Source organism: Anolis carolinensis, chromosome 2 (assembly GCF_035594765.1).
Source record: "Anolis carolinensis isolate JA03-04 chromosome 2, rAnoCar3.1.pri, whole genome shotgun sequence".
In the NCBI taxonomy this organism is placed as follows: domain Eukaryota; kingdom Metazoa; phylum Chordata; class Lepidosauria; order Squamata; family Dactyloidae; genus Anolis; species Anolis carolinensis.
Window position 1 is genome coordinate 203067963 of NC_085842.1, and position 16790 is coordinate 203084752.

Here is a 16790-nt window from a genome sequence, read left to right on the forward strand (position 1 = left end):
ATATTCTTCTTTCATCTAATAAACTCAACATAAAAAAGAAAAAGGAAAAAATGATTATGCGCTTCCACTTGTAATTTAAATCATAGATGATTAATACTCAGAACTTGCCAAGGATATCCTTTCATCTCTCTCCCACAGGAATGGCAAAAAAATGCCACTCTTCCAGATATCTATCCACTGATTTATCTCTTGACTAAGAAGTTAATATATCTGCTTGATTCAGCAGCTTTTACATCCAGACTTCTATCTCTGGAGTCTGTGAATGTTTCTACCTTCAGGCAGTCTTGCTGCAGTAATCATGTACTGAAACATCTCTTCTTGCTGTTGTTTTATCTATCAAACCTAATAGAGGGAGTTCTGGCTTAAAACCATTTTCTTCTTTAAGCTGTTTTGGATCACTTCATGGGCTGGCTTCCAATACTTTCTAGTAGGCTTGTGCATTTTGGCTGAACTTCGATCTGTCTCTGCTAGCTGAATTCCAGGAGACCCATGGATTTGGTTTTGGAAAAAAAGGGTGGGTTACCAAATAGCCATTTCAGGTCTGGAGCCAAAAGATTTAGGAAGATCCAGCCCATTGGTGGGAATGGGGAATTTACAAGACTTCCCTTTCTATTCCTGGGACCCTTTCTGATCTTCCTTTCAAGGGAGTCTGGTGCTGCAATGGCTGAAAGGCATACTTAGGCTAGATCTACAGTGCCATATAGGAGCCCCCGGTGGTGCAGTGGATTAAACCCTTGTGCCGGCAGGACTGATTACCCGAAGGTTGCCAGTTTGAATCCAACCCGAGGAGAGTGCGGATGAGCTCCCTCTGTCAGCTCCAGCTCCATGCGTGGACATGAGAGAAGCCTCCCACAAGGATGATAAAAACATCAAAACATCAGGTCGTCCCCTGGGCAACGTCCTTGCAGATGGCCTATTCTCTCACACCAGAAGTGACTTGCAGTTTCTCAAGTCATTCCTGACATGATAAAAAGTGCCATATAATCTAGATTATCAAATCAGATATTCCACATTATCTGATTTGAACTGGATTATATGAGTCTACACTGCCATATATTCCAATTCAAAGTAGATAATCTGGATTTTATATGGCAGTGTAGATCCAGCCTTAGGTCCCTTCTACACTGCCCTATATCCCAGGAACTGATCCCAGATTATCTTCTTATCCTTGATTATCTGGCAGTCAATCTGGGACCAGAACCTGATATATAGGACAGAGTAGAAGGGGCCATAGTATTCCCTTGGAAGTAATGACCTAACATATTTCAAGAACACCATATATTGGTTGAATGTGTTCCACAGAACTAAACTCTGCTTGAGCTGAAATGTGTTAGCAACATTTCCTTCCTTTGGAAGGGAGTGAATTCTCTCTGCAATATATTGTTTTTGGCTATCCTTGTTATTAAGCAAAGTATTTTGGAGTGGTTTGGTGTGGAATGAGTCATTAAGATTAATTAACTTTACCAAAGGCCTGCTCCTGGTAGATATGAAAATTTGAACACCAACAAATCAACCCATTATTGATGTGAGCTAACAGGATTACCTGTATTTCCAAATAATCTGGTAACTGATGAAATTAGTTCTTGCACTTGAAAGCTATTTTTCATCTGAGAAATTACGATTTATCTGAGTTTCTTAAATGATCTCCATGGTGAGCTGGGATTACAATAGATTCTTCTGAATCCAAACCCACTGCCTGCCACTGAAATATTTTGCCACCATTAAGTGTAGCTGAAACCTACTTTGCCCATGAAGCCTAAACTGGAGGAATGTCATTTTGCTTCCTCATAAGCACACCAGAGAGCAAATGGAAAGGGCAAAACACGGCTTTCCTGCCTTAATGTTTTCCCCTGCTCCCCACATCCTTTTCTGCCTGAGGATTAGCCAGAAGCAAAAAGCAGAAGCAAAAAGGTTACTTTAAAATCTTGCAGGGAAAAATAAATTTCAGATTTTAGCTCCTAACGGCAGCATTGATGCTTTAAGTTGTCTCTAAATCTAGGTGTACATAAAACACACAGAAGTGTGTTTTATGAGCAGATGACTGATTAAAGATAGTCTTGGCTGCCTTCCTGGATTCAACAATACATTTCTTAACTATTAGGAAGACAACATTTCCCCAAATTATTTGCAGATTTCAAGCTCAGCTGGTGACCTGAAATCATTTCACTTTCTCCAACATTTTTATCTAATTTGGTCACTTGGCTCAATGTTATGGTATTATGAGGATTGTGGGGGTTTTTTCTCTCCCTTATACATTTTTAATAATTTTTGTAAAATTATTGTAAAAGATAACTCTTTTAATTTTCAGGTGAAAACCCAGAACAGATTTCCTGCCCCAAGCTGCTATAGGTATTCTAACATCCATACCAGATGGAGGGTCCCTTTGAATCCCAGTCTGCAGAGTGGGAGAAGTACACATGTTTTGCCTGTGGGCTTCGCAGAGTCATCTGGTTGGTCACTTCAAAAGAAACCACTGAACTGGATGACTACTCATCTGACCTAGCCAGCCTGACTCTTCTTATACGCTTAAGGACAATCTTTCAATGACAAGACATGTTGTTATTTCAAAGTAAGATTACAAATAATTTTGGAACAGCATTCTCTGTAAACATGGATGGCAATAAAACTAAGAACACAATATGAAATTGGCTCAAGGACTCAACAAATCACCCCCGTTTAAAAAAGAAAAGATTAAAACAACCCAAGGGATCTCAGCAGGTATAACTTTTTCTGTCACGATAAATAACTCTGAGAAAACGATTGATTAAATGCGGACAGGGGGCTGCCTCAAGTCTCACAACACTAGGATGTCTCGCAATGCTGGAAGCACCTGTAATGTTACCGAAATCAGCTATCTGCCACAAGGGGATGGTATAGGTTGGTTGTTTGGCATGCATGAAAAACAGGAAAAAATTGACTGAGTTTGAAGGCAGTAACAGAAGTTTTATTCTTCTGGCCAGATAGATGTCAGAACAGCATAATTGCTTCAAAGAACCGACATAACATACAATACAGTGCAAAGCATTTTATTCCCTTTGGCAGCCATTCAGAATACCTGCTTCCAACCCCTTGATTGGCTCAGGAATTGTTGAGCTAGAACTCTCTGTGATGTCAGAGGTGGATGGAGAACTGTTATTTGTCAATTTGAAGCTGGAGTCATTTGGAAGATCCTCCCAGGAGATAAAGGGCAAGATTTGGTAAATGGTCTGAAATAGTCCAGGATGGAATTATAAAGTTTACAATAGATGCCAGCCTCAGAGACAAAAGGCAAAGCTTAGGCAAATATCATGATTACATCTCTAAAGAGGCCTTGCTTCCCTGTGGGGGTTCCCTCTCAGCTGGATATCGGGATGACTTCCTGGCTGTTTAACCCTGCAAGAGTTTCCCAAGCTCATTTAGTATAGTTCAAGTTTCTTTGGATGCCCAGTTCTTGTGCATATATATGTGAGTCCTCTCCACTGATTGTTCATTAATAAAGAAAATATATGTACAAGGGTTCTTCTCCGGTGGCAGCTTGGAAAAAATAGCTAGTTTAATACAGTTGTGCATAATCTTTTTAACAGGGAAGAGGGGAAGAGAGGGAGATTAGTCTGAGGAAGCAGATAATGGGACCCCTGGAGTCGAATTCTTAATTGCATTTTAAGGAAAGTCCTTTTCCTGTTTCTCTGTCTGACTTGAGGGATTTTCCTGCCAAACCAGTTTTTTCAGTTTTTCTCTTACACTTAGTAAATGTTATGATTGAGCCTCATGGCTCTGCTACTGGCAGACGTGGGCGTAAGACTCCTCGAGAGTCAGATACTCTCGAGGAGCGAGAAAGAAAGAGGCTGCGAGATATCTTTGCAGAACCATCTGACGAAGAGTCTTTTGAGGGGTTTACGGAGAGAATGGAGGAAGAGCTGGTTAGCTCGGAAGAGGATGAGATGGATTGGACTCGGGTAAGGGAGGAATTGGGTGCCACTGGCAATGATGGGATGGAAGATGATTGGGGACCTTCAGGACTAGACCCATGGACAAGCTGGAGGGATGGGACGGGATCCACAGCTGGGGATGCTGTGGGGCGTAGTCAGAGGTGTTCCAGTTCTGATGAGGAAAGTGATGAGGAAACGCCCGGGTTAAGGAGAACAGCTGATAGTGATGAGGACTTGTAACTGGCATAAAATGGGGTTTGGGAGCAATAGCAAATTGCGTTGGGCAAGGTAATCTGGACAAACGCTTGGGATCTGTGTGGGACGTTTTCCTGAAGACGGGTGTGTTTCGTGTGCTGATTACGTAAGTTGTTTTGGAATTTGGGTTCAGACGGCGGGAGGAATTGTGTGGGCTTTTGTTTGTGCAACCTCTGCTTAATCTCAATAGCTTTGACCTTCCGTCGTCTTCTTGACGGACGCCATCTGCTGCTCTGGATTTATGGACTGAACTGACTACGGGCTCGGATTCTCCTAACTGGACTTGGTGTACTACAAACGTCTGCTTCTGCCTATCGACCTTCGGAAAGAACTGGGACTACGCTACTGCTTCAATCCTCGGCTGTTGTGTTTGTATTGGAAATTTGCCTGCTGTGTGGAGGAGTGACTTCTAAGTTACTCAAAACATAGTACTGGCAGCAGAGAGGCATCTGCTGCCAATTAGTTACATTCTTTTGAACTCTTTGTTCCCCAGCTTCTGTTTTGTTTATTCCCAGGCTGAAGCAAGCTGTTTTGATTTTACCCGGATTAAACTCCGGTTTAATCCGGTTTATCTTTTGAACGTTTTTCTTGCCCCTTTTTGCTTTTTAAGGCTAATGTTGCCTAGCCCTTGTCTTTTACGGGCATTTTGAGTTCTGTAAATCCAATAAACTCTGTTATCTTTGATCTTGTGGCGTTCTGTCCTTGACAGTAAATGATTAGATTAATCCTCCCAGAAATGTTTGGGGCTGGGCTGGGGCTTGAGACCCATCCAAGCTCTAAAAATATGTTATACATTTATAGGTATTATTAGAGGAAGGGTCGATTTCTTGATAACAGCAAGACTTCAGATTTTCCCTACCCCACAAACCCAAACCAATCTTGTGATGAAAGGCCAGTCATTGTGAGATGAGAGCTTTATTTTGCCCTTTGTTGTCAGCATTGTTATTAGGAGAGAAGATAAAGTATGACCAAGCCAATGGGGAACCCAATGAATAGTCCTCTTCCCCAACACTTTGTGTGTAAGACCTGATTGATCCATACATACTGATGCATGCTGGTCAGTCTGATAGGAATTAGGATATCTTATATCACACTGATCTAATTTTAGGACCACAAATATGGGAAGTTCTACATAAAATGGGAAGCTAGTTAGAGTTTTTATTGGATTTGGAATTATGTATGGTATATCACAGTTTTTAACCCAAGGATGCATCCAAATGCATTATTAAATTTAATTCAGGCCTGGGCTGTGGCGCAGGCTGGTGAGCAGCCAGCTGCAGCCAGCTGCAACAAATCACTCTGACCAAGAGGTCATGAGTTCAAGGTCTGAAAGACTAACACCATGCAAAACTAACCCACTGAAATTTTGTTCAAAATTATATTTTAATAGCAAACTTTTTCACCATTGCCAGCAAACCTATTACTGAAATACATTTGCCATTCCTCTGTGTCAGCTCACCACAGCCGCTCCTGAATGAACACACGAGACTCTCTGTGGTATCACCAGGAACTTTTACTGTAGGAAACATGAACATCAGAAAAGCCAAGAATGGGAGGCTCCGGCCAACCCTCCTTTATATACCCTCCCCCTCATTTGAACAGTCTCTTCCCGCTCAGTAAAACCCCGCGCAAATTCCCCGCCAAGTCCATCAGCCGTTTCTCCTCCGAGTCCTGGGACGCAGGTGTCTTATCAATGTCAGTGACCCTGAAACTCAGAGCCACATCCAGGCTCTAGTAGCAGGGTTCTGACATGGCGTCCTCCTCCCCTTCGTCCTGGAAGGAAAAGATTAAACACAACTATTGTTCTCCGCTGTCCAGAGTTCCTTTATACTTTTTTAACAGGCTGCAATGGAATACCGGGTGTACCTTTCCTAGGTCCTTTGGTAGCCTCAGCTCATAGGTCACTTCGTTTATTCTTTTTGCTACCCTGAATGGCCCTATATAGCGTGGAGCCAATTTCTTGGATGGGAACCCCAATTTCAGGTTTTTTGTGCTCAGCCAAACCAGATCTCCTTCGCCCAATTTGTCCCCCTCTCGGCGCCTACGATCCGCAAAGAGCTTGTACTTCTTTTGTGTTTCCCGCAATGCCTCTACCACGGTTTGCCACCCTTGCTTGATTTTGGCCGGCCATTCCTCGTCGGTCTGGCCCTCCCCTTCCTTCCACTCGGGTAGCCTGGGGAAAGGTGCCACCTCCTGTCCGTATACTATTTCGAATGGGGCACGACCTGTGGCCGAATGTACGGCCCCGTTAAAAGCCATCTCAGCAAACGGAAGAAGGTCCGCCCAATCATCCTGTCTATAATTGGTGTACATCCTTAAGAATTGGCACAGTGTCTGTTGGGTACGTTCGACCCCCCCGTTGGTCGCGGGATGAAAGGCCGAGCTCAGGTTCCTTTCTGCTCCTAACAGCTGTAAGAATTTTCCCCAAAATTTTGCAGTAAATTGGACTCCCCGGTCACTAATTATCTTGTCGGGACACCCATGTAGGCGATATACATGCTTCACATACAAATCAGCAAGTTTTTCAGCTGAAGGGAGTTTTGGCAGAGCCACAAAGTGTGCCTGTTTCGAGAATAGGTCCAATATTGTCCAAATGTATCTGTGGCCTCTGCTGGGGGGTAGTTCGCCTACAAAATCCATGGCTACGCATTCCCATGGCCTCATGGGCTCCACCACCTTCTGCAATAGCCCCTGGGGCTTCCCCGGTGGTGTTTTTCCCTCTGCACATAATTCACACTGCGTGACGTATCCCCTGGCGTCTTTCCTCATTCCGGGCCACCAGCATTGTTTGGCCAACAGTTTAATAGTCCTGGTGGGGCCTAGATGACCCGCACCCTTGTTATCATGGTACTTCCTTAACATTTCTCGTCTTAAACATTCAGGAATATACAATTTCTTATTTACAAACACCAAATCCCCACACAATTCTCCCTTTTCTTTGTTTGTTTGTAACCATTTGTCCATTCCATACGCTCGCTTCAACTCTTCCTCCCATATTTCTCCTCCCCCCGTGGAAATGGCAGTACGTTTGTTTTCTTTGGCCGCTTGTGCTCGAGTTAGTACTGCCAGGCCCCATTGCTTATCAAGAAAAATACTCCCTTCAGATTCCTGAATTCCTCCCCCGTGCTGAGGCATCCGAGAGAGAGCGTCAGCGAGTATATTATGTTTCCCCTGGAAGAATCTGAGTCTGAAATCAAAACGGCTGAAATATTGGGCCCATCTAATTTGCTTCGCTGATAGTTTACGAGGGGATCTTAGATACTGTAAATTTCTATGGTCAGTCCACACCTCAAACGGTGTTCCACTTCCTTCCAGAAAGTGTCTCCAGCACTCTAGTGCTTTTAGAATCGCTAAGGCTTCTCTCTCCCAAATCGGCCAGTTTTTTTCTGTATCGCTAAACTTTTTTGACAGATAGCCACATGGCTTCAGGTTCCCCCCCTCGTCTTTCTGTAGCAGAACTGCCCCATATGCCCGGTCTGACGCATCGCAATGTAATACAAAGGCTTTAGACATATCAGGGTGCTGTAGGACAGGCTCCTCAGTAAAACGCTTTTTAAGGGCTTCGAAAGCTTCCTGGCATTCTATTGTCCAGGTCAGTTTGGCCCCTGGGGCCTTCACTTTGGCTGTTTCTCCCCTACCTTTAGTCTTTAACAAATCCGTTAATGGCAAAGTGAGGCGCGCAAAGTCCTTGATAAATGTTCTATAGAAGTTTGCGAACCCTAGGAAGGATTGCAGCTGCTTCCGTGTTTTGGGGGCTTCCCACCCCCTCACGTCTTCTACCTTCGCAGGGTCCATCGCCACTCCCTGGGAGGAAATCCTATACCCCAGAAAGTCTATCTGGTCTTTATTGAACTCGCACTTGGCAAGCTTCGCATACAGTTTTGCTTCTCTCAACTTTTGCAGGACTTCCCTGACTAGTTCTATGTGTTGCTCCTTAGTCCGAGATACTAACAATATGTCATCTAAAAAAACAAAGACTCCCTTGTACAACAATGGATGCAACACTTCGTTGATTAATTGCATGAACGCGGCGCCTCCGCCGCACAAACCGAAAGGGAGCACACGATAATTGAATAATCCGAATGCACAGGAGAAGGCCGTCTTCCACCTGTCCTCTGGTTTAATCTGCAATTTATGGTACGCTTCAATTAAGTCCAATTTAGTGAATATCTGTCCCTCCGATAACTGGGCGATCAAGTCCTTCACTAAAGGTAGGGGGTATTTATTTCCAGAACTGATTGCATTCAGGCCCCTGTAGTCAATGCAGAGCCTCAGCGTTTGGTCCTTTTTGCGCCTGAACAACACAGGCGCCCCTAGAGGGGAATTTGAAGGCTCTATGAAACCCCTCGCTAGGTTTTTATCAATGTATTTTCTCAGTTCCTCCTTTTCCCTAGCCGACATTGGGTATATTTTTGCCTTAGGAAGCTCTGCTCCTGGGACTAGCTCTATCTTCACTTCAACTCTCCGCTTCGGTGGGAAACTGTCTGCTTCCTTCTCATCAAATACGTCCACAAAATCCCGATACTCTGGGGGTAATTTATCTGCCAGTTCTGCTATCCTGATAGAGTCTTCCTCCCCCCTTTTCCCCGGCTCCCTTTCCACTTCCTGGCTCCCTCCTTCCAACTTCATCCTGAAGATCATGCTCTTATCCTCCCAGTTGATTTGCGGGTTGGCCTGCCCCAGCCATGGCATGCCTAGTATAACATTATAGCTGGCTATTTGTGATATCACAAATGACACCTTTCCTTCCCAACTCCCTATCTTACACTTTACATCTTCGGCACTGTACTTAGCTAATGATCCCGATGCTGTGGATCCGTCCAACTGCGAAAAAGCTATTGGGGATTCTAGGTTCGTTCTTTCGCATCCCAATCCCTCGGCTAATTCAGGGGAGATGATGTTCCTGGAACATCCACAATCCACAAATGCTTTGCAGGTTGCTTGTTTGCTGCCACTTTCCAGCTGAATGGGGACCACTATCATGGCTTTGTCCTGACTTACCAACCCCCCCGAGTGGTGCCTCATCGGTGGTTCTTCCTCGGCGCGTTTCCCTGCCACGGCTCTTGGTTTGGGCGGGCCTCCGCCTTCCCCTTTTCTCTGCCAGCACTCGGCAGCCCTGTGGCCCAAACGGCCGCACACGAAGCAGCCCCTCCTGCTGGTGCTCACGTTCCCTGTCGGCTCCGTTCTCCTCCCGGCTGGGGTTGATCCCTCCTTCCGGCTCCCCTCTTTCATCTGCGGCCGCTGCTGTAGCCCTCCTCGGTGCCTCCTCGCCTGGGCCAGCGATGTCTCGATGCGCCCCGCCAGCTGAATCCATCCGCGCAGTGTGTCAGGCTCATCACGATGCACCGCCCAGGAGAGGATCTCCCGCCTGAGCCCCTCTTTGAAGAGTTCTATCTTTGTCACTGCAGACCATTCCGGCACCTTTTCAGCGAGGCATTGGAACTCCTCCGCATACTCAGATACCGACCTCTGCCCCTGGGAGACGGTCTTCAACTCCTCCCTCGCCCGGATCTGCTCCAGTGGATCTCGGAAACGGGTCTCCAGGGCCCCCATAAAGCGTCGGAGTGACCCCAGACATGGGTCGCGCCGCGCGTGTAGTTGAACGTACCAGCTGGCCGCTCCCCTCTTCAACACTGCACCAATGGCCCGTACCCGGCTGGATTCCGTTCTAAAAGTGTGGGCATTGTCCTCCATATAGCCCCTCACCGTGGTCAGGAAAAAATCCAGTTCAGAGGACTCTCCCCCAAACTCGATCCTTAGTTCCTCTCGTCTCGGTAGGGGTCCCTGTGGTGGCAATCCCCAATTCTCCGCCCGTCGCAAGCCCCCTTGCGGGCCAGTGGGCCCCGCTGCTGCTTCCCTTTGTCCTGTGCCACGCCCGGCATTCGCCAGGGGCACCAGGGTCTCAGTTGGGAGCGTAGCCGGGATTCTCGGAGGCTTTTCCCCTTCGTCGTCACTCTCCTCCACCCGCGTCAGGCTCGTTTGGATCTTGGGCCGGGCACCGGGCTCCTTTCGCATTTCCCTTCCCTTCGGTGCTGGGAGGTCTGCAAAGCCCTGGCTGCTTCCCATGCTCACGTCCCACATTGAGCTAGCCCGGAGTTCCCTTCCTCGCTCCGGCTCCGCCAAAACCGCCAGGCGCTCCATCGCCCTCGACATCACTGCCAGGGTGGTCTCCATCGCCGACATCCTCTCCTCCAGAAACACCATCTTTTGCGGGCCTGGGGAAGGTGAACCTTCCTCTCCTCCGGTGCTATCTCCCCGCACCACTCCGCGCCTCTGGGTTACCCCATTTGGCTGGGCATAAGCGGTGGATGACGCCAGGGCCGCCAGCTGGTGGAACTCAGCGTCCGTCTCGGGAGTGGCCCTTTCCGACCTTCCTCCTCCGGCGCCCAAGAGCTCTTCATCCTCCACTTGCATGTTACACCTCACCGCTACAGCGGGATGGTGTCCGTATTCTTGGCTTAGTGTCAGCTCACCACAGCCGCTCCTGAATGAACACACGAGACTCTCTGTGGTATCACCAGGAACTTTTACTGTAGGAAACATGAACATCAGAAAAGCCAAGAATGGGAGGCTCCGGCCAACCCTCCTTTATATACCCTCCCCCTCATTTGAACAGTCTCTTCCCGCTCAGTAAAACCCCGCGCAAATTCCCCGCCAAGTCCATCAGCCGTTTCTCCTCCGAGTCCTGGGACGCAGGTGTCTTATCAATGTCAGTGACCCTGAAACTCAGAGCCACATCCAGGCTCTAGTAGCAGGGTTCTGACACCTCTGTATATAACTCCAGAATCACCAAATGTGCATTGTTCACCTTTTAAAACACAATATGATCATCTTCCCATCTACCTGCCAACCAAGCAACTAATTAATAACAGGGGGAGAGAAAATAATACTGCAGCATTTTCTGAAGATGAAAAAGTATTTTATGTTCAGAAATATTATTTTATGTGTAGAAAATATTATGTCTTGCAAAGACTGTGTTATTTTCTGTGCAAGAAGGCCCCTCACATGCAGTTTTATGCAGAACTAGTCATACCATTACTAATTCATGAAAGCTTTGAACTTTCTAAAGAAGAAAATTAATGAAGAATTAGATCCTTAATTTGAAAAAAAATCAAAGGGGTTTGCTATGCTGCTATGTCATGAATACTTTTTAAACAAAGGTTCTTTTTATTGCAATTTGCAGTGTAAGAGAAGGTATCAGAACTTTTACACTTTTACTCAAAGAATGATATTGGACATTCAGACATACAGATTCTATGTGACTACATTGGATTCACAAACGATCTATAATTACATTGGCTAACAAACAAAGAAAGGGGAATTACATTTTTACTCAGCATTCACATTATACATACATATTCATTCATCCTCATGCATCCAAATATTACCATATCCTTTCTTCCTCCTTGGACAAGCACCTGCTTAGGCCAGACTGCTTCCTTGCAAATCTGCCACTTTTCCAATACTTCCAAAAATGCATCCACTTTCCCTAAGAACAATGCCAAGAATCAGAATTCTGCTTTCCCATAGCAGAAATGTATCATAACTCCAAAACTGCACATCTTTCTCTTTCCTTGCGAAAAAGAGGCAAGTGACCAGAATTCTGCTTTCCCATAGCAGATGTGACGATCCAAAGTACATCATGTCTTTCAATAGAGCATGTTGGGTGAACAGCTGTCTGCCACAAATTTGGAATATTAGGTCTCTTATATAGCAATATTTCTTCCTGATGTTCTTCCAAAGTTGTAAATGAATGATAGATGTTTTTCCAGCCTGAAACATGTTGATTCAACCTCAGTTCCTGGACAGATGTTGACTCTTCTTAATTGGTGTTGGCAAATGTAAGCAGCCTTGTATTGACTTCCTTCTTAACCCAAAGAACCTTGTAAACATTTCCTTATCTTAAAGGCCAAGAGGTCATGAGTTCGAGGCCAGCCCATGGTGGGGTGAGCACCCGACAATAAAAAATAAAAAATAGCCCCTGCTCGTTGCTGACTTAGCAACCCTGAAAGATAGTTGCATCTATCAAGTAGGAAATTAAGGTACCACTTATAAAGTGGGGAGGCTAATTTAACTAATTTATGACTCCATAATAATCATCCAGCTGCCGTTGGAATGAGGAAGTGCCATCGTAGTGGATGATGAAGCAGCTGCTCCTCCTGTGGCCGGAATCGAACATCCCTTCAGGAGAAGGCTAAATTGCCTCTGTGTCTGTCTCTCTCTTTGTTCTATGTGTATATGGCATTGAATTTTTGCCTTATATGTATACAATGTGATCCACCCTGAGTCCCCTTCGGGGTGAGAAGGGCGAAATATAAATACTGCAAATAAATAAATAAATAAATAAATAAATGATGTAAACATGTTGTATTTCCCCAAAAGTCAATCAAGTCAGCAATGTCAACAGTTAACCATTGTCACTGTTCTCATCAGCAACCTTTAATTATAGTCCATGAATTCTTTGCCTCCTTCTTGTAGTTTTCCAGGTCTCATTTTAGGATGGTATCTCCAGATTACATAGACCCAAATCAGGGCAGTAGCCAGGGGGGAGGGGCAGGTTAGGGGTTCAATCCCTCCCCCTGATTTTTTTCATTTTTAAAAACTGGTTTACACATGAATTTTAATTAGTTATCAAATCTCCATGAGTGTCCACTGAAGTTTATCTGTCTTGAGTGTCCACAGAAGTTTATCGATGGATCCTGATTTCCAAATTATTTTGCTTTTTGGAACTACTCTTCATGATTCACTAAAAAAAGTTTCAACCCCCCCCCCCCCCAAATTTTTTTCTGGCTACGGCCCTGACTCCAATCATATATCTTTCGTACAATTCCACTCAAATTATACATCATATTTATGCATGACAGCTAAAGTAAATAAATGGGTGTTAGTCCTTCCAAAAAAGTTATTATTTGAAACCCATTCCTCAAAATTTAAGATCTCAATCAAGCATGCTTCCCTTTATCCTTTCCGTATGACTTTTCCCAACTCTTCCTTTCCTCTATATATTTCTTCCAAGAAATTCAGGAACTATATAGTAGAAGTTGCTTTAAAAAAAGATAACCTAGGAAAGATGAATAGTGTTGTCATATCTGGGGAAGGGGGTGCAGGAAAAACAACAAAGTTCACAATTGCTTTAAATATTAATAGATCAGTGACGTTATTATGACATTTTCTTCTGCTTTCTTCCAGTCCCTTTTCTATTGCATTTCCCTTTATACATGGCTTTGGTTCAGCCCCTTTGCTTTTCATTTACAAAATGAGACATTTATCCAGAGGACTTGCACCTTAATAATTTACATCTCTATGAAGTAAAATGTGATACCTCACCCATGGGCTGACCATTGAAGGAGTCAGTGGGCTTAATTTGTGCAAAATCAAAAAGGCTGTAGTTTTATTTCATAAACTGGCTTCCTAAGGGGCTAGAAAATTAAGCAGGCTGTACAATAAATGCAGTTTGACACTGGTTTAACTGTTATGGAATTCTGAGATTTGTAGTTTGGTGAGGTACCACTGCTTTTTGGCAGCAAAAGATCTTATAAAACTGCTGTTATTCCATAGGATTGAGCCATGGCAATTAAAGTGGTGTCAAACTGCTTTCAGTCTAAACTGTAGATCCAGCCTTACAGCCTTATTCCACCCTAAATTTCCTCTGTTTTATTACCATTTTCTGACACTGGAGTAGCAGAGTCCATGGAGACCATGCTTTCCCCCGCTTTCCTCCGCTTACCCCCCTTTCCTCCTGTCCATGGGATAAGGTCCTTTGTTTTATTTTAAACAGAAACTTTATCAATTATTTGTCGAAATGATATCTTGTCTATAATATATTAAAAACTGGGGAATGTAACAACCCACTGTAAATAGTTCCCTCAGAAGTAGCAGTCACTGAACTTCTCTCACACAAAAATAAAAGAAAAAATCCTTGCCAGATGAACCACCTTGCAAACAGTGTTAGAAACATTCCTGCCCTTTCCTCTTTTTCTAATGATTTGGAAGCAATAAAGAATTACAGGACAATTGCTCTCTCTGTTCCATGGCAGTGTTGTTCAGCAATAGGATTACAAACTGGCAATCTATTGTATTATATCTGTCTTGTTCTCTTTTTACCGTTCTTTGCAAAATGCATCTGCCTGGAGAAAGAAACGTTGTTAAATCCCAAGACTGGGGAAGAAAGGATCTCATTTATCTGTTCAGATCTGAAAAAAAATCATTTTAGGAAATGTAATCTTTTTTTCTTTGCCATCATGGGATAAAAGGATAGAAGAGAAGTATATATTTTGTGCTAAAAATGTTGTCTCAAAAAGAAATGATTTCAGGGTGGTGCGGAAAAGGTCACAAAATAGTCTGGGGTTGCATCTACACTGTATGATTACAGCAGCTTAACAACACTTAAACTACCATGACTCAATGCTGTGGAATTTTGGGAATTGCACTGGACTTTTTGACAGAGAAGGTTAAAGACCTTGTAAAACTATGACTTCCAATCAGCCATGGCAGTTGAAGTGATGTGAAATTACATCAGTTTTACAGCCTAGGTCATGCTTGTCCTGTTGCGGTACAAGCAATGGGTCCCCTTCCCTGGATTCGACGATGATGCTTTAGAGAGCCAAGAGTGAGACTTCAGGTGAGTGAAAGATCGAGCTTTATTTTGCTAGCTAGCAATATAGCCGAACAGTCACTGTTGGAATAGCATAAAGGACTGTCACCCCCAAAATACAATGTGATTATCTTTTATAGACACAAGTAAACAGAGAGAGTATACGCCATGGAAATTTTACTAAATCTTCTTCATTTTGCTCATTTTTGCCCCCTCCTATCAATTGTTTGGGGACCCAAACAATTACCACCCAGACAGCCTGATATCACTACCAAGAAAGATTTTAGAGCAGATCATTAAACAGTCTTTAAACACTCAGAAAGGAATGACATGTTCACAAAGCGTCAACATGAGTTTCTCAAAAACATGTCAAACCAATCTTATATTTTTGCGGGGAAAGAGTTACTATGAAAACCCAGACCCTAAAAGTTGGAGCCCTGAAAATGGTGCTCAAATGGCTAATCTCTCAACACCCCATGATTGACACCAGAAATAGGAACCCCCCCCCCCCCGCCCGCCCCAAACTAGGAAGTCTAACTTGTCATTTCTCTTTCTTACCAACACACAATAGGCACACGTCATCAGTATGGCACAAGAACTTCCTCATATTGTGTTCAGCTCTGCTGGTGTTAGTACAATAAATTGAAATTCTGATCATAAATCAGCTGGCATCTTATAATTCATGGACATAATAAATCCCACCTAAGGTGATCCAAAGTTCATCACTGTCCAGCTCCCCATTGTCCTATAAAGAGAAGCTAGAAAATCCCATCACCTAAGGACCATTCTAACCAGTTAACCCATCAGTGACTATTGTCACAATTATCCTAAACCAACACATGTTTCCCTGCCTGGGATACCCCACCCCCAGGCTCCCCACCTGCAGAAAGAATATGACACTATCACTGCAATGAATTTATGTTTTCTTCAATGAAGCTTGACACACCCTCCCAATCACAGCTGTAAAACAGCCCAACAATGAATGTACATCAAACAAATGGGGCCATAGATTGTAACTTGTGGCAATCAGAACAAAGTCCATTATTGAGAAAGTCCATAAAATACTGATGTCTGTGAATGGAAGGCATGTCAGATGTGGGACTCTCTTCCCTGGCATTGTTCTTTGATCAATGAAGCAATATAGGTGACCTCTGATTCTGCCCTCATCTCTGTATGTCTTGATATGGAACCAGCATGCCAGGAATGAACCCTGAGATTAGGAAAAATACTACAATCTTGGAAGATGAAGGGAATGCGGTTGATATAGTAGCACATCTTGCTTTCAATAAAGCCTTTGACAAGTTGTCCTGTGATATTCTCACAAAAAAACTAGTGAAATGTTGGCTAGGCAATGCTACTATTAGATTTGTAATGGGTCGACTGACCAAACTGAGTGGCTCCTCTTCATCCTGGAAAGAAGTGACTTGTAGGGTGCCACAGGCTTCTGTCCTGGACTCAGTGCTACACAACATCTTTATCAAGGTCTGGGACAATGGAATAGTGGGCATGCTTATTGTTGTAGTTCAGCCTGAGTGTGAGATTGGGTCCATTCAGTCAGTAATTGTCCCTGCACCTGCTTTGCAGGAGGACTCTGGATTTGGGCCTGATCCTGAGATACAACCAGCTTTGCCAGAGTCTGTTCCAGTGGATTCTGGGACCAGAGACGGAATGGTTGCAAGCAGGCATTCTGAACCACATTCTTCCCCGCTGTCAAGGCCAGTTCACCAGTTGCCAGATGGACATTCTAGTTTGGAGGAGGATAATGTATTTGACAGAAAGGAGGTGATCACTTACAGAAGAAGGGAGCACGAATGTTTATGAAGGAGTAAACTACTGCTTTTGAAGCACGCTAATGAGTAGGTCCGCATAGTCAAAGCAATGGTATTCCCCATAGTAACCTATGGTTGCGAGAGCTGGACCATAAGGAAGGCTGAACGAAGGAAGATAGATGCCTTTGAACTTTGGTGCTGGAGGAAAATTCTGAGAGTGCCTTGGACCGCAAGAAGATCCAACCAGTCCATCACCCAGGAAAT

The 16790-nt window shown here is 44.3% G+C and overlaps 1 protein-coding gene and 1 long non-coding RNA gene across 2 annotated transcripts; one reads left to right on the forward strand and one right to left on the reverse strand.

Annotated features, from left to right (window-relative positions):
* The first annotated feature begins 251 nt into the window (after positions 1-251).
* Positions 252-4847, forward strand: LOC134296486 (uncharacterized). The gene is made up of 2 exons (XR_010003265.1): positions 252-4269; positions 4354-4847. It is a non-coding gene; the product is annotated as an uncharacterized LOC134296486 (long non-coding RNA).
* Positions 4848-5618: 771 nt separating this feature from the next.
* Positions 5619-10934, reverse strand: LOC134296487 (uncharacterized). The gene is made up of 2 exons (XM_062971558.1): positions 9165-10934; positions 5619-5936 (listed from the first exon to the last, which is right to left on the reverse strand). The coding sequence occupies exons 1-2, from the start codon at positions 10710-10712 to the stop codon at positions 5895-5897; spliced, it is 1590 nt and encodes a 529-aa protein (XP_062827628.1). The 5' UTR covers positions 10713-10934; the 3' UTR covers positions 5619-5894.
* Between the last annotated feature and the right edge of the window lie 5856 nt (positions 10935-16790).

Coding starts and splice junctions, on each gene's coding strand:
- LOC134296487 (XM_062971558.1), bottom strand. CDS start 10,712: ATGTTCATGTTTCCTACAGTAAAAGTTCCTGGTGATACCACAGAGAGT. Junction 5,937..9,164: donor GGCACCACTCGGGGGGGTTG/GTAAGTCAGGAC, acceptor TTTTCCTTCCAG/GACGAAGGGGAGGAGGACGC.